Source organism: Malaya genurostris, chromosome 2, assembly GCF_030247185.1.
Source record: "Malaya genurostris strain Urasoe2022 chromosome 2, Malgen_1.1, whole genome shotgun sequence".
In the NCBI taxonomy this organism is placed as follows: Eukaryota; Metazoa; Arthropoda; class Insecta; order Diptera; family Culicidae; genus Malaya; species Malaya genurostris.
In genome coordinates, this window is record NC_080571.1 from 190,450,981 (window position 1) to 190,475,608 (window position 24,628).

Consider the following 24,628-nt stretch of genomic DNA (forward strand, 5'->3'; position numbering starts at 1 on the left):
ACCATGTTGTTTGGACATGCGTGGAGTTTCGTGATGTCAGATCTCAACTAATAAATTCCTTGCGTACCCAAGGTAGACTATCCAATGTCCCAGTTCGCGACATTCTTGCTTGTCGTGACCTTCCATACATGAAACTTCTTTATCATTTCATTAAATCCATTGGAGTTCCAATTTAAATTTTATTTTATGTTAAACTGTTTTCTCTTCCATGAGTTCAACCAATAGCCAACTATAGGATATTGAATATAAGTGGTGAACTGATACAAACAATCCTGAAATAGTTATAAGATCATGTACAAAATAAATGTATTTTATTTAATGTAATTTAAAATAGCAACTCGCTTGATAAAAACAGTGTTTAGATTAACTAATGAGTACCAACATACTAATATGATATTCGAAATGTATTAGGTTTAAACTACTATGTATTGTGGATGCCACGGCGAAGAAAAACTTATGTATATTGCCTATGAAATAAACGTATTTATGAAAAAAAAAAAAGTCTCAAGACTCGGAAAATAAACCGAGCTAATCCTATTGCATGGTACGAAATATAAAAAGGAATTAAATCGTCGGAGCTAAGAGGGTACGAGATTCATTTTCTTTGGGTACCCTCTCATAAAGACATTCCTATGAATGAGTTTGCTGATCGTGAAGCGAAAAACGTCTGCATTTTTGGTTCTGGTGATGATTATACTGTTACCGCGTTTGATATTTCATTCCCATGGAAACGTATAATTATGGAAAATGGCAAACGAAATGGTGTAACGCTGATAAAGGAAGATTCTGTTTTAGCATCTTATCGAACGTGTCCCATAAAGCGTGGTTCGAATCGACCGAGTTCACCAGGAGGAAAATTGTAATCCTGTCAAAGTTAATCAGTAACCAATCTAGACTTCCTGCTCACTTGCGAAGGAATGGCATAGTCACAGATGATAGGTGCCCTTGTGAATTATCAACTGCGGATGCAGATCATCAACTATTCGAAGATTTGAATCTCTTTGGGCAAAATTGAGGCGGAAAAACAGCCCACCGGACCTGCATACAATACTGAAAAAAAAGACATCGAACTATACGCACTTCATGCCGATTTTTTCATTCAAACTAAAATAGATCTATGAATTTAATTAAATCACATTTAGCAGGTTATGTAATAAAAGAAAAGCCAAATAAAATCAGTAATTGAAATAAAAAAATTCTTCCTTCGATATATTGACAATCTGTCAAGTTTGGCAATAAAGAGCGACTAAAACCCGCATGAGCATGGCTGCCAGATGGCTGACTAAACGCTGCCAGCGGGAAAAATATGGCTGGCAGACATTCTGGTTACCGACTGCCTCACCGCTGCCAGATATACAACTCAAACGATACAACCGTATCCACCAGAATTTTTCGACATCGAAATCTTTGACATTTTCAGTGAAGGTGAAAAGATGAAAACGCACGGCTACCTAAGATACAGGCGACTATGTTTTGCGAAATTGGATTCGACAACCGTCACTGACACAATTTTGGTAGCCGTCTGGAGGCCATGGCTGTCCAGGTAGCCAAAAGGCCGAGCGGGAATATATTGCACCCCAGAACCAGAACTACTATAGATACGAGTACCAGCAGGTAAAATCATTATGTATCGTTTTCTGTCATTCTCGATTCTCGAAGCTTCGGCTACTGCACAGTTTTAAGATTTCCACTGAAAACCAAAAATAATAGAGAGTTTATACAATAGAGCAAATAATTTGCATACACACTAATAAGTTTGTATGGAACACAACAAAATTTTCTGTCGAAATATTCAAAACAAATTATTAGGTATTCGGGTTCCCATACCCGACCCGTACCCGTTTAAACTGAAAAAATCGTAACCCGTACCCGACTCGAATACGACAAACATTTTTTTCTGTACCCGAATCCGTACAAATACGTGCGAAAACTTTGCAAAATTTTGATGAAAATATATCGTGCGGAGCGAAAGGCTAATGAAATAACTCCATGGAAAGTCCACTTGTTGATGTCCACAGCAACCTTCTCTACGGTATTGCGAACTGAACAGAGTGCAAGTCGGTTCGATACTGATTCTTGTTTTATGAAAGCGTTTAGTTTTTAATACAAACACATTCATTAAAAATCATTGCAGCGAACGGCTCATGAATTAAATCCATATAAAGTTTACTTGCTGATGTACACTGTAACCTTCTCTAATGGCACGATTGTAAATAAATATATAAATACTTACGAAAAAATATATCCAATGATATTAATAGGCTACGTTTTTAAATCTTCCTGAAATTTTACCTGATACAGTTCAAACAAAATGTTCCACGAAGGGAAAATTGCGAACAGTAACATAATATCGTCGTTACCATGGCTTTGATCATGGAAAAACAAATTGCCATATGGAAGTTTTCTGATTGAGCTTTAGAAATTCGCACGCTAAAAATATCTGTACAATGCAGTGCCGCTTCTACGAATTAATGGGACCGGGGGCAAGATATATTTGTGTGCCCCTAAGTAACTGAATGATCTTTTTTTTGTTCGATTGGTCCCGTCTAGATCTCCCTAATACAGTGGAAACTTTCCCCCACAGTCCCTCTGTAAAAGCGTTCCTGGTACAATGTCGAATGATCGAAAAAATTTAATTCTCGTTCGCTTAGATAACTGCCATCCAATTCAAAATCATAAGACTCACATATACCTAAAACATCAGCAAAACCATTTACAACACACATTGTCTCAAGAAGAAATTATGAGACAATCATTGGCAAACGTTGAAGCATGGCGGCTTCTAGCAATTTTTGATTATGTTATGTTATTGATAATTTTCTCGACGTTATCTCGAAACTTTTGGCAAAAATTTTGCAAGTATTTTTATTAACTTACTTTTATTTTTCGATGGAAAACGCTAAAAAATACCTATTCTCAAACCCGATAAAATTCCGCAAAAGCACCCAATTGTTGATCTTCTTTACTTTCTTCTAATGCTCTTTTACCAATAGTCATCTCATCTCGCAATATTATTTCACCGATTACTGTTAATCGACGAATTGTGATGAAATCAAATACAATATCTTTGCTTCAAGTCTAAGAAGAAATACCGAAGCAAAAATTGTTAGAAAATTGTTCAATTCTGCTGTTATAGAGACGCGAAAACTCGAAGCGAATGCGAGACAGCTGATCTCACTCTAACTAATGCTTTTCTTATATCCAGGCATCATTGGAGTTGAGATGACTACTGGAGCCGCTACCCTATTAGTGAAATTTTCGAAAAAAAATTATCTTGGTAGGAATGATGTCTGATATCATTCAAACCCTTCTATTGTTACGAGCAAACAGTGATAAGATACTTACTCGTGAATGTAGTAATGAAAAACGTGTGACCGACAGGCCCGGCAGATAATGTGGGTAATTGGAGGGAAACCACCCACTCGGAATCCTAAAGAAGTTTTAAATTTATCGCGCAAAAAGTGAGTGCCAAACCGTGTTTGCGGATGAGATAATATTATTTCATATATTTGTTTTGTATGCGTGCATTATATTGTAATAATCTTTCGGACGCTGCAATGAGTCAATGATAAGAGTACTTAAATATTCCTTCTCTTTCATGAACAATAGAAACTTAGTCGACTACATTTTGTTAGGTGGCCAAGATTTACAACTATTCACTAAAAATGTTCTAACGGGCCTGGTGACCGATTCACTAATAGCGTTTTCGTTTTCAACGGTGGCACTCCACCGTGCTTGTCGTACTTGAATTACTATGTATATGTGCTTGTATCGTACTTCATCGTCACATTCGATCTACAATACATGGCTATAAACACTTTTTACTCCCTCCTCATTATAAAAATTCTTATTGTTGGTGCCTGCCAGGCTCTACCGTCCAATTCCGATGTAAAGGCACAAGATCACTGTAGGTGTGATGTCAATCAAACTAGATACACATTCAATATAAACAGCGATTTTATTATTTAATTTATCAATACATCCAATGGAGTCTTTTTATATTGCGACGAACGTGTTCAGACAGGTGCAAACAAACTGAATGAAAGAAATACACTGCAGCACCTAAATTTATACCTTAGTCTTAGAAGAAAACGACATGATTATATCACTGCTGTTTTCGCTAATTACACACTCATTTCAATTTAAACACAGAAACGTTTATATGTTGACACATAAAATATCATTATTTCTACGCAGTCGCTCGAAATTTTCCATCTGATGATGGTTACTTTATAACGGAAGGTTGTTTATCATCATAACTCCATTCGTACTATAGAATGACTTTTTTATATCATATATTTTACCCCGGATTTAACCATTTTGGTCGTACACCGGGAAGAAGAACATATAGAACAACGATCCAGTTATTAACTTATTTCCATCACCTTGGGTCGACAGTTTTCTAATTTACATAAAAAATGCACATTGATTGTATGATTTCATCGTCAATTCAGATCAATGTTGTGAATACCTCTCACTTGTGAATATTTTTGTGAATCTCGCTTAGTTGCTAGAAATATGCTTTACTCGTAAAGAAGTACCAATTTTTCCTAAAACCCAATCAATTTTCCCTTCCACTCTCCATGTTCGGGGCACTTGCTACACTCCCTCACTCTCAAAATAATCTTATAATCTATTTTTATGTGAAAGTAGTATCTGTATTAGTGAAGCAGCATCGTTTCGCATAGAATAAATTTTACATTGAACTTCCTACTTGGCTTTATGGATCTGATGGTCTGAGCCAGTAAAAGTCAGAGAGAAAAAAATTGAACTTCCTTTCTGTTGGTGAACTTACTACAGATCTCCTCGTGTCCTGAGTAATGTAAAAAGTATCTGTGCTTTTCAAAAAATATCGATTCCCACCTTTGGTACATGTGCCAAACTTGGTGGCGTTTCGTTTAGTTGTTTCGTAGTTATGCTGAGACTTACATACATGTTCATAGGCAGATAAAGATTATTTTCCTTTAGTTCTTTAAATTCCCCGGCAAAATGGAACCAGATCTTTTGAAATAATTTAAACAAAATTGCGTTGCATTCAAATTAACAACAGTAATACTATCTACCACGATCTTGAAATTCTTGCCACTCTTGTATTACAAAAATGGGATAAAAATTTATTTTCAAAAACCCCTCCTCCATAAATTTTGTCGTTGATACCACTCGGTGGTTGTTACTTCTGGTTCCGGAAATAAGATGGTATAAGTGACGTAACCGACAAAACGCGTTGTTTTTTTTTACCGCACAATTTTCTTAGAGATGGCTTGACCGATTTCAACAAGCTTAGCTAGTAATGGGCCATTGATCAAGTTCGAAGATTAAATGACTGCGACTTCAGGTTCGGGAGATATGATGATATAGGTGACGTAACCGACAAAACGCGTTGTTTTTCTACCGCGCAAGACTCTCGAAACCGATTTTAATTAGCCTAAGTCCGTTTGAAAGCTATTATTAGGCAAAAATTCGTCATTTGTGTGTCCACTCATTTGTACTAAACCGGGGAGGGCGCTTCAAGTTTTGAATTTTATTCAGCATACTTTGAAGCAATTTTATCTTGGTAGAACAACTTGACCATCACTGATACACTAATTAGGATTGCAAATAGCACACCAAAATAATAGTATATGCGTATTTTACTATTTCGCGACATTAATGGCGGAATAGTAGATTTTTTAATTCTCTTATTTTCTGGAAGTTGTCGACGTAATTTTTTCTTTTACATTGGAGCACTGCATAGTTAAATGAAAATGCAACCCAAGTGCTTGATTTCTGCGACGTAGGCATTTTTGCAGTTCGTTCCTAAACAAACTCAATAACAATTAATATGTAATGCTTATAACGTAATCCTAGTGTGAACAGTGCGGTTTTAACTTTATATTACTATAGTTAAAACTTGTTATTTTCTGCAGGTGTGAACATAGTATAAGGCTGAAAAGATTAATCAAAAGGAGTCAAAATGATTAATAGATTGATGGCATACAACAGTTTTAATTAATAGTCATCCTGATGGAAAAAACAAAGAATTCTATTTGGGCAACGTTCTTATACTACTTATACTTATACGACGGACGCGAACACACAGTTTGAAAAATGCCCGAGCGGACTCCTGGTGCGAATAACAAAAATCTGCAGCTGGTAATGCATTGGATTCGTTCAAACACACATACAGTGCTCTTATCAAGGATATTTTACATACCATCGAGCCTATCTGAGAAAAAATGTCCTCCTGGAGCGATATATCGGAGGCTTCACAACAATGTGAGTTTGAACCAACCGAGGGGAACCGCATAATGTTCTTCGAATGTTATACTTTTATGTGCCAATGATGTTAATAAAAAGATTTTGATACCACTAAAAATTTTAAAAAAATCGTTCTAATTAACCTTGCCTCTTAATGGTACCAATAAAATCAAAATGATATTACAAATTAACTGCTCATCATATTAAGTTACATTGAAATCCAAAGTAACTGATAATTTTCACATATCTTCGAAATGATTAATGTGTTGCTATGCATAGACATTCTGTGTTGAAATTTGGGAAAGGTTTGTTTTGGAATAAATACGTTTGAAGAAAACCTGTTTCTATGAAAACTATAACCTAAATAAGACCTCTAAAATTAGACTGAAACACAAAAAAATAAATGTTGGGTTTACCTGCCACCACGAATACCACTGTTGTGAATCGTTACCCTGTGAACCATAACCACCATAGGAATTGGAATCCTGGTTCCACGCTGATGCGTTATTGTACCCTAAAAAAATGTGACATAACAACTAACATCATTCTTTTCTTCTAAACTTACCTCTATAATCGTTTCGGTTACCATCAAAACGTCTGCTTTGATTGTTATGATATCCTTGATTACTGTAACGATTATCATAACGTCTGCAAAATAAAAAACAAAATTACATGAAGAAACTTGTAATTTATTTTTTGGATTTTTAAAATACCCGCTATTGCGTGTCCAGTCTGTATTGTTGCCGTAGCGATTTCCTCCAAAACCACCGGATTCACGTCTTCCGTAACCATTACCCGGTCGATAATTTCGATGTTGTGAATAATGCTGAGTGTTATTATACCGTGATGTATTATATCCTCCTTGTTGGTAATTTTGCCCGCCGTAACGATTGTTACCGAATCCCTGATTCCAACGCTGGTTTGATCCTCGTCGATGCTGTTGACTCTTATTACTTCCTTGCAGCAAAGCCTTGCGTCCTGCATCGTTAAGCTTTTTAACCTCTTCTCGAGATTTTTCTTCGTCCAATTCCGCGAATATGATCTCAGTAAACCAACCAAGTTCAAGAACAGGAATGTAAAAATGAGCTTCAAAATACAAAAATATGAGTTCAAAGACCTTAACAGAAAAAAGTAATACCTTTCATTGTTCTGATGTTTCCTTCTTGTGCGTCAATTCCAATAGTATCATTTTTTATTTTGAAACGACGATTATATTCATCGTGGTCTGGTACAACGACGACAGCTCTTCTAGCAGCATAACCACCAAAACCACGTAGTCTGCGTTTTTGTTCTGACGCAAACACATTGGCTTGCTTCAAAAAATATTAGAACCCACAATTAATAATAGCACCATGATGACGCAACTAATATATTTACCTGATCTAATATAAAATTTCTTCGTCGCTTGGATGCAATATCGTTTAATTTATTGAGACTTCTTGACAACTGCTCCACCAGTCTGGGCCATTTGTTAGTATTGGAGGGCTGTCTAGGTTTACCCAAAATCTGTAAGTTAATAAAATAAAATTTTTGTTCATATTGATTGAAACACAATATTGATAACAGTTTCACTATACAGGCAGAAGTGATGTTTTAGTGCTGATGAAAACACATGGCAGGAGATAAATGGGTCTTTGATAAAAAGCAGTCAGAAGTCAAGTCACAAGAAATAAATAAACTTTATTTAAAATGTTTATAGATAATTACGTAACCCTATTCATCTCAGCTCTAGTAGTCATCTCATATACTCAAACAGTTATACGACTTTCCCTCGGAAACCATTCCTCCGAAAAAAGAGCAACGAAGAATTTTTCCAGAAAGTACAATTCTTCAGAAGATCACATTCACGAAGGTACTACCTTCGCGAAGGTAGTAGCAAATGTAACTCATTGAAATTTCAAAATGTTCTACAATTGTTTTATAATTGTGATTTATATTAGATATGTTCAGAAAGATTTTTAAACATATTAAAATTGGTTGTGCAACTTATTACTGTTAAGTTTGACAATACTACCGAAAAAAATCACTGTAGAACAACTTTAGGTACATCTAAAACAATTGTGCAGCAAATCATATTTCACTATCAGTTATAGAAACTCTGTAAAAATTTCCACATCCACATGTAAAAAAACGGGAGTAACTATAACAATTGTGCAACTTATCAAAAAAAATTCCAAACGGCTGTCATAATTGTATCGGACACAATATACATCGAAATTGCTATACATCTCTTGTGGAAGAAAAATTATGACGATGTGATGCTCTCCGCAAGGCAAAAATGATAAACCAAATTGAGAATCTTGCTGTAAATTCTGCTGAGTCCGTATAATTTGTTTGCCTCGTGAATTTTTAGGTCAGTGTGTGCTGTTTTAGAAAAACACTGATATAAAATTACAAAAAAATTGTGCAACATTTATCTGTTTGAAATGAACGCAAAACTTGCAGGCATGAGAATATTATCATAAAAGTTACAGAACTACATCATTACATACGCAATGAAAACAAAAACCAATCAGATCATTTGCATTCGGTTTTCATATATAAACCTGACATAATTTTTTTAATGATACTGAACGAAAAGTTAAGTTCATCATAGTTACTCTCATAGTTATATATCACCTCTTGAGCAATTTGTTTTTGCAACTCCAGCACATGGGCTTACCAAAATAATACCTGCAGTGCGTATCACAAAAGTCAGGCCCGCTAAGATGAATGACTATACTTTATTGTAGTTTATTTTAACTAGTAGATTTGCAATGATAACAAAAAAAAAACGTAGAACATTTCTATCCAAAATATTAACATGTTATTGTTTCCTGTTATTTAGATAATATGTCATTGCGTTACGTGAATCATTTTCTGTTACCATATTGGGAAATATTCAAAAGAAATTCATTTCGAGATTTTTCAGGTTCAATAACATTAGTTTAATCAAAATCGTCTGAAAATGTTATACACGTTTTCATTAAAATTAATAGACTCACTAGATTTCCGTTTGAGCTGTTAGTAGAATATTGTCACTAATAGTATTGTTGTTGTACCGTTTAATTCTACTATGTCACGTCATTACACTCTCACAAAGTCACTATTTTCATAAAAGTGTATCAAACGTTATAATAAATTTCGGAATGTTATTTACATCCTTCTTCAGTACATCGGTTTTATAAGTTGATTGAAAGAATGCTGCAGTGAAGTTCCTTTTATACAAAAATTGCATTTTTGAAAATTGTGAATATTTTTTATATGAACAATTTTGTGATAAAAAAATGCGGTTTTATTTTCAAAGGACTGCCATTTTACAGAAAATCACTGTAACTGCGGGAGCTAAATTTCCGGTTGTCAGAATGCAGCACTTTCGCGGAAATGCCGCCAAGCCGCCATTTTGTTTTTCAATTTTGAAAGCTGACCATTTTTGTACTTAAATATACATATTAAAAAAAGCTTTATACAAAATTCGGATTACTTCATTTTTTGGATAGTCGTAAGTGATTGTTTTTTCAACAGTCTCAATTTTTTATCGGAGATGGCTTGAATTGTATGCTCTGGATTCCATTGAACTTTCCAATTTCGAAAATAAAGTTTTTCTCTTTTATCGCAGCATCTTTTCTAAGAGGCAAGGATAGCATTATGTAAATCATATGATATAATAATGCCATTTTGTGTTGATGGGAATGATTAGAAGTAACATTAGGTATAACAGGTATAACATGGTCCGTTTTGGTTGGCTGGCTTCCTATGTAATTCGAAAGTTAAGGATTTTGCCTCCCGGACAATAAGAATATCCAAGAATGGTAAACTGGTGTCTTTCTCTTCCTCATAGGTGAATCTAATATTTTTATGTAAATCATTAACTATTTCTAAGAAGTTCGATAAATCGTTGCGTTTGATGATGCAAAATAATTCTTCTACGTATCTCCACCAGCGATTAGGTAATAATCCCTGCTTATTTAAAAGTTCTTTGAGATTTGCCATAAATAATTCATATAAAAACGGGGAGAGTGGATTACCCATTGGTGCCCCTTATAATTGTTCATAAAATTTCCCTCTGAATTTGAAATAATTTACATCCATGCAAAGCCGAGTTAGGGTAAGATAAGGCCGTACTGTGCATTTTGCGAGAAAAGCCTGTATTTTATGTTAAGGCTGATTAGGGAAACAAAGCGGTAATTATGTACAAGGAAAATTATAACAATCTGATAACCCAAAAAATTACGGCCCTTATAGAAAACAAAGAGCCGACCCTCTTCCAGAAATTATCAAAAAAGTAGATAAAACTTGACGAGTTCGTGTATTTGGTGACCGCCGATAATGACACCAGCAGAGAAATTCAGAGACGTATTTTGGCAGGGAATCGCACGAAATTGACCATCAACAAAACGCTCATTAGACCGGTTGTGCTCTATGGCATCGAGACCTGTACTATGTTGACAGAGGACCAACGCGCCCTCATTACTGCACCATACACGTTCATTAAAATGATATTATTTTTAAGTAATGACATTTTTAATGACTCGTGTAAGGGCCAGACAGAAACAGAATGTACCATTCCCCAGAACGTATTTACTCAAAATAGAACAATATGCAGAAATTAAAATAGTACCCATGTTGCACCGCGTCTGAAAATATTTGTCATATTAATATAAAAAACTTTGGATTGTTTATAAATTATTTAGTGCCATGGCCACGGGTGGCAAAAACTCGCTCATAAGATTTGATTTTTTGCTATTCATTCACACTCACATATACAGAGCACCGTATACGTAGATACTCTGTATGTGACATAACATTATGATGGTATTGATGGTTCTCAGTTTTGATTTCATAGCATTTAACTCTCATTCCTAGTTTTAAAAAGTGAGTACTGAGTTTGGCATCACCGTACCGAGCTACACCGGTGAGTGTATGCTTAAACCACAGAGCTGCCAACACAACACAGAGTTTCGGTTTTGGTTTTGCTGGTACTCAAAACGAACACGAGCATTAAGGTAGCGCTTCGCCGTGGTCAGGTCGAAGCGAGACAACTCACTGCTTCCTCTTGCTTTGTCGCCGAAATTTCACCTTAAATTGCAAATTTCTCCAATACTAACCCGATTCACGAAAAATCAAAAACATACAATTGTAGGTAAATGATCTTACTATGCATTTGGCGAAAAATATCTGTTAGAAAGCTTTTCTTTCGCGAGATTTCGTGCGAGTTTTGTTAAACATTTTGTTTCCTTTTCTCGCTATAAACAACTCGCATATGTAGGGATGTGCTACGTTTTCAACAAAGCGTCAAAGCTAGTAGCGATGAAAATCATTACTGATTTCTGGTTCTACTGAAACATGAATAGAAATTATTTTACAAAGTAGTAACACTTACTTACATTTTCTACTCATCTATATTCAACGTTTACGCAGAGAGAACGGACAACGAAAACAAAAGAAATGTTGTTAGCGTTTACCGCATGTGGCATTTTGCACACCCCAATGCATGCGTTGACATTGTGTGCGTGCGAAAGAATAAGGAAAAACTCATTTATTTTTATAACTCGCACGAAATCTTTCGATAAAAACTTTTATCAGGCACAATTTATACACGAATCGATAGAAAAATTAATTATCTAGAATCGTATGTTCTTGGAATTTCCGTTTTCCTCCCCGTTTTCTCACAATTTTGAGTAAAGTGCGTGAAACCCCGGAATAGGCAGTGAACTCCCGTGACCACGGCGAAGCGCTACCTTAAGAGTTAATTAAACTTTAAATATTTCCTACCAAAACATTCATCGAGATAGAAGTTAAAATAGTGTGCACCGTCACTAAGCAAAGCCTTGGTACTGCATTCATGTAGTGGAATTCGACCTTATGTTTCAACAGACTTCACAACAGATTCAGAGTGTACAGAACCATTGCATGGCTGGTGCTACGATCCTACTGACACTACGAATCCTTCCTGGTCGGTCACTAACACATTCAATTACGAATGGCAATGCGAAAATGAAAGGTTTTTTTACATTAAATATTTTAGTGATACAGTTTATAACTTTACATCTACGGTATTATTTGCTTAGTCTATGTTTAATTTTTATTGCTTATTGTTTCAGTCCTACATTGTTAGCGACTTTTATTTCATATTTGGATTTATATCCTTGAAATTGTATATTTTTATCTACTTAACCTAAACTAACCTAACCTAACTCTAGCTGTAAAGCGCTCTAATAATGGCATGTTCAAAAGTTGATCTTTTCGTTTTGAACTTATTGCGTGATCTCAATAAAACGTTGCATTTTAACACTATTGTGTCCACCATGTGACCTAAGAAGAAACTTGCTTTCCATAGTTAGTCCTAGATAAACTGCCTCACTCAACCAATCTATTTCAAAGCCATTTATTTTTATTTTGTTATTCTCAAAGTCGGAGGGTGGAAAAATTCGACGAGATTTAGAGTGGGGAAATATGACAGCTTGAGTTTTAGTTCTGTTGATGCATATTTTCCAACTGCTGAAATAATCATCCAGTACATCTATTCCTCTCTGCATTTTATTTACTAATGAACGAATTATGCGGTCTTTGTGTATGAGGGAGGTGTCATCAGCAAACAGTGAGAGTACGCGATTACCCGGAAGTGCCGGAATATTTGACGTAAAAATGTTGAACAATATTGGACCAAGGATACTGCCTTGAGGAACACCAGCGGGAATATGAAATTTGTCTGATGATAAGTTGTTAACAAAGACTTCGAAACTTCTGTTTGGCAGATAATTTTGTACTATTTTTACCAGGTAAGTTGGGAAGTTGAGATGACGCATTTTATGAATTGGACCATCGTGCCAGACATTGTCAAACGCTTTTTCAACGTCTAACAAAATCATACACTCAAATAAAAATTCACGTTCGATTCACTTGAAAAATCACGTAAATTGGTTTCAAATGTCAAATTGAATATTTTACGTGACCAAAATGAATGTTTAACGAACATCCCCTAAAATGAATAGAGTCGTCACATAAGGTTTACGTGAATTGGTCAAACATCAAACAATCTTACGTGAATTTCCAGTGTGAAAAACTCGATTTTGAAAATGGCGAACAGTGGCTCTCAAATTGTAAGTAGTGTAAATATTTGCGATAAATGTTATTTAATTCCAATTTTTTACTACATCGACCGGACCATTCCAGTATGAAAGTTTCCATGTGTTTAACTGGACCGAGTGCCTGCGTGAGTTCGGAAGTTTGCCGCTCCTTCCGAATGCTTCAAACATGTCGTTGGTCCACCGAAAAACGAGTTCAAAATCGGTATGAAGCTAGAGACACTGGAACTTCGGCTTCGGTTGGATGGCAGTGACAATATGATTTCTGAAGACTTGCCGATTCGAGATCCCACGTTATTAGTTGCTTTTTATTTTCAGCCATTAAAATTCTATGCTAATTTTCTGAAATAAATGTTTTATTTTTCATTTCCTAGATTTATATAAGGTAGCGAAGCGCTACCTTAATGTACGAAAACAAATGTCGAGCCGTAGCGTGATGTACACCATGAACGATTGAATTTCATGTCTCGAGCTAAACACAACTGGCTACTGAACCGAATGCGTTTCCCAGCATACGAGAACATGTCTTGAGAATTGGATTGAAATGCATCGATTCGAACGTTGGCCGCCCATGGTCACTCTGGTGGATGGGGAATACAAGCGAGACAGTGTCATAAGAATCTGATTCAATGTGTTGATGTACAAACACATCAAATCACAACTCACAAATCGTCTCTCAGTGGATTCTAATATTATTTTCTACAGTATTATATTGAGTTTTATAATATAGAGTCTGTCTGTGACCGCACGTGTTACAATCACTATATATAGTTGTGTTAATTAATAACCCGAAAGTTCGATATACTTTAGCTGACGACGAGGATAAAGTGTTGTAAAATCTGTTGCTAACACTTCACGTAGGCCAATTAATGTGATTTTGACAAATTTTCAAATAATTCGTAATACGTACCGGAGTGATACATTTTGAAGATTGACCTTTATGCTGAGACAAAACATCAAACCAGCAAAACCATAATTGTGTATAAAAGTACCAACTAGTCTTGTGTTTTTCTGTTATTCTTATTTAGATTGGATTGGAAAACTTAAATTTTATAGTATCAAAGTTTGCATCTTTCTATGGTGCATCTGTGGTGAGAATAGATATATTATCAAGTGAAAGCACTCGAGTAGTTTGATGATTCAAGCATCAATAATAACTATAACCGTCACAGGAGATTGAGATGACGAAAGAGCATTGTAACAAGAGTGGTGAGAACAACAATTTGGAGTGAGAAATATTTACCGTTCAATTTTGATAATTATTGGAACTAGGAACATTACGTGCAAGGTTCTTTTTTCAGTGAATATGCTGAGCGTTTTGAACACTTCTTTTAGTTTAATAAGACACCTAATGGCCGTACGAGATTTATGTTTATCACATTGAGTGTTCCAACGGTTTTCACAACTACTATATTCCGGTCAAAATTTATCGGATTTGACTTACAATATATCTAAGTTGAAATCTCGTTTCGACAAAGTGGAAAGAAAACTTTATTCTGGATTTGAAACTTATGGCATCGATGTGTGATTTTGAAGATTATAAAGGTCAATGATGGCTTTTATCGTATCAAAACACGTGCTCTGGCAACTCTTCACACGATTCAATCAGTGCCATCTAAGAGAGATAGCCAGAGACATCTTACCAACAAAAAACAGTTATGGTCCAACGAACATAGAATGAACATCATTGCAAGAGAAAATATCTTTTGGTAACCCGTCTGTGCATCATGAGTTAGCACGGAACTGTGGGGATTCGCTCTGAAGCAACAATTGTTGGTGTAAGTATCAGGTGGAGCGAAGAAATGTAGAAAAATTTTCTCACTGTTCACGCATTGAAAGGTAGAGCACCAAATACCAACTTGACGACTTTGTATACAATTCAGAGAAATATCGAGCCGCTCTTGGTGAAATTATCGGCAATCATCAACATTGGATAAATGTATGTGCACCTTTCAACGAATTTTTTTAACGCGCAATTTTCTCAGAGATGGCTGTACCGATTTTTACAAGCCTAGGCCCGTTTGAAATGCCATTGATCAAGTTCGAAGATCAAATGGCTGTGATATTTGGTTCCGGAGATATGATGATATCGGTGACGTAACCGACAAAACACGTTGTTTTTTTTACCGCGCAAATTTCTCGGAGATAGCTAACCGATTTCAACAAGCTTAGGTTTGTTTGAAAGCTACTATTAGGCCATTGATCAAGTTCGAAAATCAAATGGCTGTGACTTTTGGTTCCGGAGATATGATGGTATAAGTGACGTAACCGACAAAACAAGTTGTTTTTTTAACGCAGTTATGGTCCAATGAACAAAGAATGAACATCATTGCGAGAGAAAATATCTTTTGGTAACCCGTCTGTGCATCGCGAGTTAGCACGGAGCTGTGGGGATTCGCTCTGAAGCAACAATTGTTGGTGTAAGTATCAGGTGGAGCGAAGAAATGTAGAAAAATTTTCTCACTGTTCACGCATTGAAAGGTAGAGCACCAAATACCAACTTGACGATGTTGTATACAATTCAGAGAAATATCGAGCCGCTCTTGGTGAAATTATCGGCAATCATCAACATTGGATAAATGTATGTGTTTGAAAGGCCATTGATCAAGTTCGAAGATCAAATGGCTGTGATATTTGGTTCCGGATATATGATGATATAGGTGACATAACCGACAAAACACGTTGTTTTTTTACCGCGCAAATTTCTCGGAGATAGCTAACCGATTTCAACAAGCTTAGGTTTGTTTGAAAGCTACTATTAGGCCATGGATCAAGTTCGAAAATCAAATGGCTGTGACTTTTGGTTCCGGAGATATGATGGTATAAGTGACGTAACCGACAAAACAAGTTGTTTTTTAACGCTCTAATGTATATAAGAGTGGATTTTTTAAAGATGACACTAAATCGCGACGTTTTATGCAATTCTAAGACTTTTTGCATCAAACTTTTTTTCGACTTTGGAAATTTCATGTACTCCCCTGGTAAATTTTACATAACATAAAAAAATTAGTAGTGACATTTTTAACCATCAATATTGTTCTTCAGGTATGGAAAGGGTACTTTTTTTAAAGAAAGTCTCATTGTTGGTAACACTCGCGTTTCCAGTGGTGTCGTTCTCTCGTCGTCAAGGGGGAACACTTCGGTAGTACCGAACATCCTCCCCCAGTTGAGCTCACTTAGCTGTGGCAATAACTCCGGATGATTGTCCTTAATCAAAACAGAAATTTTGCTGATTGAGCGACGATAAGTTGAACTATCAGCAAATACATCAACGAATCGCACCAACCCGTCTTCACCTGGATACACCGCTGTAATCCGTCCAAGTTTCCAATGAAGCGAAGGCAATATTCTGTCATGGAGCAGTACGACCATACCGACCCGTATGTTTGACATAGTGCGTAATCTTCCGAGGTTGCAGTGTATTAAGGTAATCTCGTTTCCAGAACCGCCAAAACTGTTCACGCATGAGCTGCAAATGCTGCCATTGACTCAATCTAGCTGCATTCAAATCTTCTAATGACGGTTCGGCCTAACCAGTGAGAGAACGGCCGATTAAATAGTGTGCTGGGGTAATAACTAACGGATCAAAAGGATCGTTGGACACAGATAACAAGGGACGTGAATTTAGCACAGCTTCAATTTCCGTTAGTACGGTCGAAAATTCCTCGAAATTCAATTTAACATTTCCCACAATACGTTTTAGGTGCGTCTTAGCGAACTTCACGCCGCTTCCCAGAGTCCTCCAAATTCAGGGGCATCAGGTGAAACGAAATGCCACTCAATTTCACGAACGTTACAGAAATTTTCAATTCCCTAGAGAGTTTGTTGGTGGTGAAGCTGTTTGTACAGTCCGTGCAATCTGTGCTGACCTCCCTTGAAATTGGTGTCGTTGTCGGAATGAAGCTGCTGAATACATCCTCTACGACCAACAAATCTCCTTAATGATGCCAGAAGAGCGTCAGTACTTAGGTCGGATACTGCTTCTAAATGGATAGCCTTTGTGGCCATACTAACAAAAACGGCTATATAAGCCTTAACCAGTGCGGGTCGTCGAGTTCCTTGTTTGACCCAAAATGGTCCTGCATAATCAACACCAGTCATTGCAAAGGGTGGAGACCGGACAACTCTGACTGATGGAAGGTTGCCCATCAATTGCGTTGTATCAGATGGTCGGCATCAGAAACATCTTATGCATTGTCTGGTAATCTGTCTAACAGTAGATCAGGGTTTCAATAACCAATATCGTTGTCGTAAAGCGCTTACTAACCCACTTTGGCCGATGTGAAGCATTTGGATGTGCATTTCTCGAATCATCTCTCGCACCAGTGGATCCTTTTTTGTAATATAATAGGATGACGGCTATCAAATGGCAAATGTGAGCGATCAAGCCGGCCTCCTACTTGAAGCAGACCATCGTGTAAAATTGGATGAATATTTCCAATCGTTCTACAAGTCTTCTTACAAAGTACACGATGAGTTTCGTCCCCCAGGTGAACCAACTGAATAACTTTGAATATTTATTTCTTCGAGCGTTGCAGCTCAGAAACAGTAAGAGTGCGACTATGTACATGATCAATTGATTTCTTCCGACAATTTTCGAAAAAACGCAAAACATATCCAATGATTCTTTGAACTTTACTGAAACTACTAGATCGAGAGAAGATTAGGAGTGGCTCAAATTTAACCGTTGATGCGGCCAGAACTAGTTTCATTTCAGGTAAATTCTCATCCGGAACGATTGGTGCTGGTAAAATCTTATAACTTGCATAAGCAAGGAATTCAGGACCGTTCCACCAGAGTTTATTTATTTCCAACATCTCTGGTATCTGGCCGCGGGACACTATATCCGCAGGATTCTTATCGGAACAGATGTACTGCCAAATACATCCATCGGTTTCATTTCGAATTACAGCTACACGATTGCGAACAAATAATTCGAGTCCATTAAATGGTTTCCTGATCGATGCTAATACAACCGTACTGTTACACCATAACACAACCCCTTTTATTGGCATTTTCAGTTCAGCATTTACCTTTTTAATTAAGCGTGTCAGAAGTAAGGAACCGCATAACTCCTTTCGTGGAATGGATTCCCAAGTAGCAATCCGCAACTAGTTCTGATACGACAAAGTCCAAACTATGTTGCAACAAGAGCACGAATATGTGTTTTATGTTATACTGGTTAAAACAGTGTTTCTTTATAACGTAAACATTAAACTAACTATCATTTGTAAGTTATCGTTACTTGATTCTAACATATCTTTAATCTCAGCTATGCTTTTAGCTACTAGTAGAAAAATGGTTTATTTTCCGTTGCGGAACCATTATTAATACATAAGCGTATATGTAAATCGTTACTGTGAATTGATGTAGTAATAACTTAGATATTATAAGATTATAACATATAATTTCTGCATTGATTCAGATAGTTATCGGTAGGTTTTCCCAACGTTATGATAACGAAAATGCAAACAAAACAACCTTTGTTGGCTTGAATATGGCGAACACAATATGGAGTCTCAAGAAGTGTATGAAACGTAAATAAAACCAGGATATTATATTTTTCAAAACTACTTTTTGCCGAAAATAGTGAAAGGCAGAAAAGTCATTTTTGTTTTATGCACTGTCATAAACACGAAGAAAATAATATAGAGATTGAACGTCGATTGTGATAATATTATAGTTCTCATGATATATGAATTTAAAATGATGAGAAATCTCTCTACTTGGAATAATTTTGAGCATTCTGAACATAGGGTTATTTTGTGGTTTAATTTTTATATCTTTATAAACAGATTTGGATTAAAGGCGCTTGAAAAAACAGTTAAGTAAAATTGAATTCCGCTCGACAGTTTTTGGATCGTTATGAAATTTGTACCTTGTATCAAGTTTGTGACTTAAAGTACTCTTCTGCTTTTTTATTGATGATAGAGAAGTAAAGTGGATTCATTCAATGTTTATAATGTCGATGGTGACTAAGTTTCAACTAGTTTACTTGGAAATAAGTTATTTTCAAGTTATGAAAAGAAAAGTTATTTCAGTATGGCATTACAACGTAATGACAACTTATTTTTAGCCGACTTAGCAACTAGTATAAACTGCGCTTTTGGAGTCACGCAATTGGTTAGATATTAGTAACAATCACTCAAATATCTGGTTGCAAACTAGTCATAAACAAGCTAGCATAACATAAATTGTTACTTGGGTTAGTCGTGTAGATCTTATCTGATGCAAAATCTAACATTCGGAACTACCGTGGAATCATGTATTATCTCATGTATTCCAAAATTATTTGAAAAAATTGTAAACGAAAAACTTTTTCATCAACTTAAAAATGTAATAAACAAACAACATGGCCTTTTTAAAGGCCGCTCAACTACAACAAATCTCTTAGAATTTATTACATTCACTCTGAATGCAATGGACGCTGGCAACTACGTAGAAACTCTTTACACTGACTTTAGCAAAGCTTTCGACCGTATTGACATACCATTACTTCTACACAAACTACAAAAATATGGCAAAAAACATACTCTTCTGGAATGGTTCAATTCATACTTAACTTAATACTTCATGTACAGGTAGTCCGCTTCCAAAACATTCTGTCTGAACCAATTAATGTAACTTCTGACGTACCTCAGAGTTCTCACTTAGGGCCTCTCCTTTTCATTTTACATATAAACGACATTTCCTTCATACTCAAAAATCTGAAAGTGCTTATATATGCAGACGACATGAAACTCTTCATGGAAATTAATAATATCAACGACGCTGTAATATTCCAGAACGACATTAATCTATTCCACATTTGGTGCTGCAAAAGTCTACTCCAACTCAATTTAAAAAAAATGTAACTCAATAACTTTCAGCAGGAAAAATGAAACTATATCTATAAACATACATTTATATGTAAACCATTTGTATGTAGTCTACATTTGCTTGACGAAATAAATAAATAAATGTAGAGGAGCTAACCTTGACTTGCTCGTCAGTAAAAGTATTTTAATCGTACCGTCGTGAAATATGCTTCGTATGTAAGCACAATCGCCATACGCTACAGCGAAGACATCGCAGAATCCGTGCAACTCATAAGCTATTACATTATTATAAACAACACATCTGGGTACTTGCATCTGATTGAGTATTGATAAAGAACGTTGAAGTTCTAACCAGTGTCGGGCATGCTCCTCGTCGATCGGTTCATCCCAGTCTGTTTTATGTTTCCCCAAGCGTTGTGCTTATAGTTTGGCAAGAACAATGGCAGGTGAGTATAGCTCAAGAGGGCCATAATATTTGGCTACTTCGGAATTTACTCCGTATCTGTGATTGGATCCCAAAGCAAACCTAGAACCTTGACGACCTTATTTGCTCCGAATTCATTCTGTGGCTCTTATGTCTCACAATCTTCCAGTGATAAATGATTCATAAAATCTAATGAGTTTGAGCACCACTTATGAATGGGGAAACAACCACAAGCCAGTAGCTGCTTCAATTGTTGTTGAGCTACGATAGCCTCGGGGACTATATCAGCGCCCGATATTATATCGTCCATATATACCTTGTTTTGAATGATTTTTGCTGCAATTGGGTAAACTTCCTTTTCTTTTTCTGCGAGCTGCATAAGACATCGTGTTGCTTTGTAGGGGGCCGACCCGCAGCGGATGAGATGGATTTTCTCGCCAGAATATGCACTGGTAGTGTTGATGTTAAGGCACCATTAGAATTTGCCGGTACATCTTAGTAATATCTGCCGTAAATGCTATCTTAAAAGTTCGGAAGCGGAGCATAATTGAGTACAGATCACTTTGCACAACAGGTCCGATGAGAAGTACATCATTTAAAGCCAAATTGTAAGGGGATGCTTTAGCGCTAGCATCGAACACAACGCGGCATTTCGTGTTTTAGTTGAAAGGTCGAAAAACGGCATGATGAGGCTTGTAAAAATTCTGTTGCTTGGGCGGATAATCTGCTTCAATAACCTGATGACATAACCAAGTAATTCATACTCTCTTATAAAATCAATATACTGTGTTTAGAGCTCAGGATTGCGCAACAATTTTTTTTCTAGCATCAGGAACCTCTTTAGTGCTAGATCTCGGCAATCATCCAACATGGGAAGAGACTCTGAACGGCTGTTGAACCACGAACCTGCCTATCGCATTACGTTTATATGTGGAAAGGAAGTGAGATTCGCAGGCAATTTCATCTACGGATAATTTGGGAATGTGGGGCATTTCCTCGATTTGCCAAAACTGTTGCATCATTGTTTCGACTTCTTCGATGGAAACTACGTTGGAATGCTGAGTTTGTATATGAGTGGCGTGTGGTTCTTTGAAGACATCAGCACCGATCCATCCTAGGTAAGATTCTCGCAACTGCGGCAGATTATCAGCTAAAGCCATGCTTTTCGGCTTAATAGTGTCGAAAAATAGCTCTCCTCCAATTAGCATATCCACCTTATCAGATGTGTGGAATGCCGGATCGACCAGGACAACTCCATCAGGAATACACCAATCACTAACGTTGATCTTGGTGATCGGGATTTTTCCAGTCACTTTGAGTGTGACCAGACACTCTAGGGAACAGGAGAATTTCGATACCCTGGATCAAGTAAAGTAACTTGAACAGGATGTAGCAATTAGTATAAAGTAACTTGAGCAGGAAATTTCCTGATTAAGATAGCGTAAGCTCTCTACATGGCGTGTAACCTCATTCACCAATGATCGCAACTCTTTATGTGATTCAGATGTCATTGCCTTGAGCGATAATAAACTTTGGAAGTGATTTTCAACGATTACACGTATATTTTCAAATCGCTCCGTGAGAATGGACCAAGTATGCTGATAGTTTCCATCACTCAACACTTTCGCATCTAGGACTCCGGCAGCTTCCCCGACTAGAGCCTTCTCGAGATGATATAGTTTCATAGCATCTGTATCTCCTGAGTTTGCCATTATATCCAAAAATATGGCCTTGAACTTTGGCCAAGCAGCGTAGCTGCCATCAAATGTTGGAATAGGAGCTTTTAAGGATTGTTGTTGGATGATAAGTTGGGGACTTGTATCAGTTGCCGTAGTTGATCGGTCCTTCGTCTCCAATAAAAATTCCTCCACATTAGTTGATACCAGATTAAAGAGATCCTGGAATTCTTGATACACTTGCGCCTGTCGATCGATTGTATTCCTGATAAGCAGCAGATAATTTGTGCTGCATAACCGTTAACAGTGCTATAGATGGTTGTCCTTGATTAAGCATGGTCTGCTGGATGCTGAAAATTCGATGTTTCACTTGTTCTCGCTGACGAAAAATCACTGTTACTTTCTTCGGTTTTGCAACAGCTTGTGGCTCTGTATCTGAGAACCCTCTAAAAGATTCGTCGTCTTCGGGTAGACTGCTATCTGCATCATCTTCAAATTTATTTTTGGTCGTAAATACGACTTACTTTACTCTGGGGTACCCTTTCAAAATTTACCCTCTGAGAGAGTGATAAGTTTATAAAATTTTCAGTTTTGTGACATAATCTCAAATAATTCAAAATTAAACTTATCTGAAATGTTTGGTATAAACGAGTATCAAAGAGGATAATTCATAAGGCGCGTTTGCCTTTCTCGTATTTTTAAAGCTCATAGTTCAGTGATCTGTGAATCGAAATTTTTCAACTTAAATGTATAGCAAAAGCATCGAAGTATTTCAATAGTACACTATTGAAAAACCTATCTCATTTGACCCATGTCAACACCAGCCAAACGAGTTCTGAAGAATAGAACAAAATATCTGCTGCTGTACAACAAATCGTTCGAGGAAAATGTTCCGAACAGTGTTTAATATCGTAGCGAGTTCCACAATTTGGTCCTTCTGAAAGGCATGAATGAATCCCGTACAGTACCTTGATAGTTTCTTTCAATGAAATGCAAATCCGAAATTAAATAATCGACATTAAAATTCTGTATGCGGCTATTATTATAGCCGTTAGGACCGCCCATTAGTGAAAAAGCTACGAACGAAATCACATAAAGAGAAACCTCTTAACAAAAATTGAATCAGTTTGGATTCTATCGCCACTGCGAGCAGATGTTTTTTGTGTCGTCTGCACAGCTAACATAGTTTCGCTTTCGACAAGAGCGATTACGTCATAGCTGCCAGTCATTAGCATCGGTAAAAAAACAACGGTGGAGATTATTACACAAAATCAGCCGTTCTAATGGCTCCAAAACTATTCTAAAGAACTATTAGGATTTGTTGTTCGCAAATCGAAGGTAATTATCCTCAGTTTAGTGCAAATCAAGAACAGTTTGGTTAGATTTGTGCATTTTTCGCTGTGTGAAATTCACAGTAATCGAGATCAAGTGAAGCCTTCTTTTTTGCGAAAAATGTTCCAGAGTTTAATGTCGTAGAGAATTACGCAATTCGACCCTTCTGAATGCTAGAAACGAATCTCTATAGCACATTGATACTTTTGTTCAATAAATTAGGCCTATTGTATCATTGATCAATCCAGCGAATTAATGTTTTCTTTATTGGAAGATTATAATCGGTTGTAAACGCTACACCTATACCAACCATATCAGTATCGCACACATGTACAACAGTTCAACCTGGAATTAGATGACGGAAGTCAGGGGTATCCATCGGAATTCGAATTCAACTCATCACTCTCCATCACAAACGCTTTCATAAAAGGTTCTTTTCAGAGCCACCATTATTTTATTATAAAGAACTATACTGGTTATTTCATAATATTTGTGTTTCAGAATGTTAAATGTAACTAATCTGTACTTTATTTTAGGTGCATCGTTTCAAATTCTACGTACAATTTCATACAATTGATCAACTAATTGATATTCGGAAGTGTTAAGGAACATGTCAATTGTTTTCGTATTCACGACATCCAGTTATGTCTCTGACATTACCCACCCGCCTTTTTTACCTACACCGTCTCTTGGCACCAATGAAAGTTCTACTGACATTTTACAGTAACGTGATAGTTCAACTTTACGGGAATAAAACAAATACGCGTCACATTTTTGTGCATCCGAATGAATAATACCGAACACGGTCGAACATGTACGCGGGAATACTTTTCGTGGAGCAATCAAAATCAGATATGGAAAGTGTGTTTTTTTTCAAGAAAGTCTCAGCCGGATACAAAACAAAAAAATATATTGTTGGTAACACTCGCGTTTGCAGTGGTGTCGTTCTCTCGTCGACGAGAGGGCACACTTCGGCAGTACCGAAAAAATATATTTTTTTTAAATTTCAAATCTTGAATTTGAAGATTGTTACTCAAAAATGGAAAATTTCGCATGGCTTATTTTTTGATACTC

At 36.5% G+C, this 24,628-nt stretch overlaps 1 protein-coding gene and 1 long non-coding RNA gene across 3 annotated transcripts in view; one reads left to right on the forward strand and one right to left on the reverse strand.

Annotated features, from left to right (window-relative positions):
* The window catches only part of LOC131432840 (heterogeneous nuclear ribonucleoprotein U-like protein 2), an 80,655-nt gene that overhangs the window by 12,677 nt on the left and 43,350 nt on the right, over window positions 1–24,628 (reverse strand). For both annotated transcript variants that reach the window (XM_058599383.1, XM_058599382.1), the window contains exons 7-11: window positions 7,615–7,743; window positions 7,376–7,550; window positions 6,951–7,323; window positions 6,803–6,885; window positions 6,654–6,751 (exon numbers count right to left, since the gene is read on the reverse strand). In XM_058599383.1, coding sequence (XP_058455366.1) covers window positions 6,654–6,751; window positions 6,803–6,885; window positions 6,951–7,323; window positions 7,376–7,550; window positions 7,615–7,743 — 858 coding nt within the window. The remainder of the gene's footprint in view (window positions 1–6,653; window positions 6,752–6,802; window positions 6,886–6,950; window positions 7,324–7,375; window positions 7,551–7,614; window positions 7,744–24,628) is intronic.
* Window positions 13,269–13,670, forward strand: LOC131432841 (uncharacterized). The gene is made up of 2 exons (XR_009229976.1): window positions 13,269–13,319; window positions 13,393–13,670. It is a non-coding gene; the product is annotated as an uncharacterized LOC131432841 (long non-coding RNA).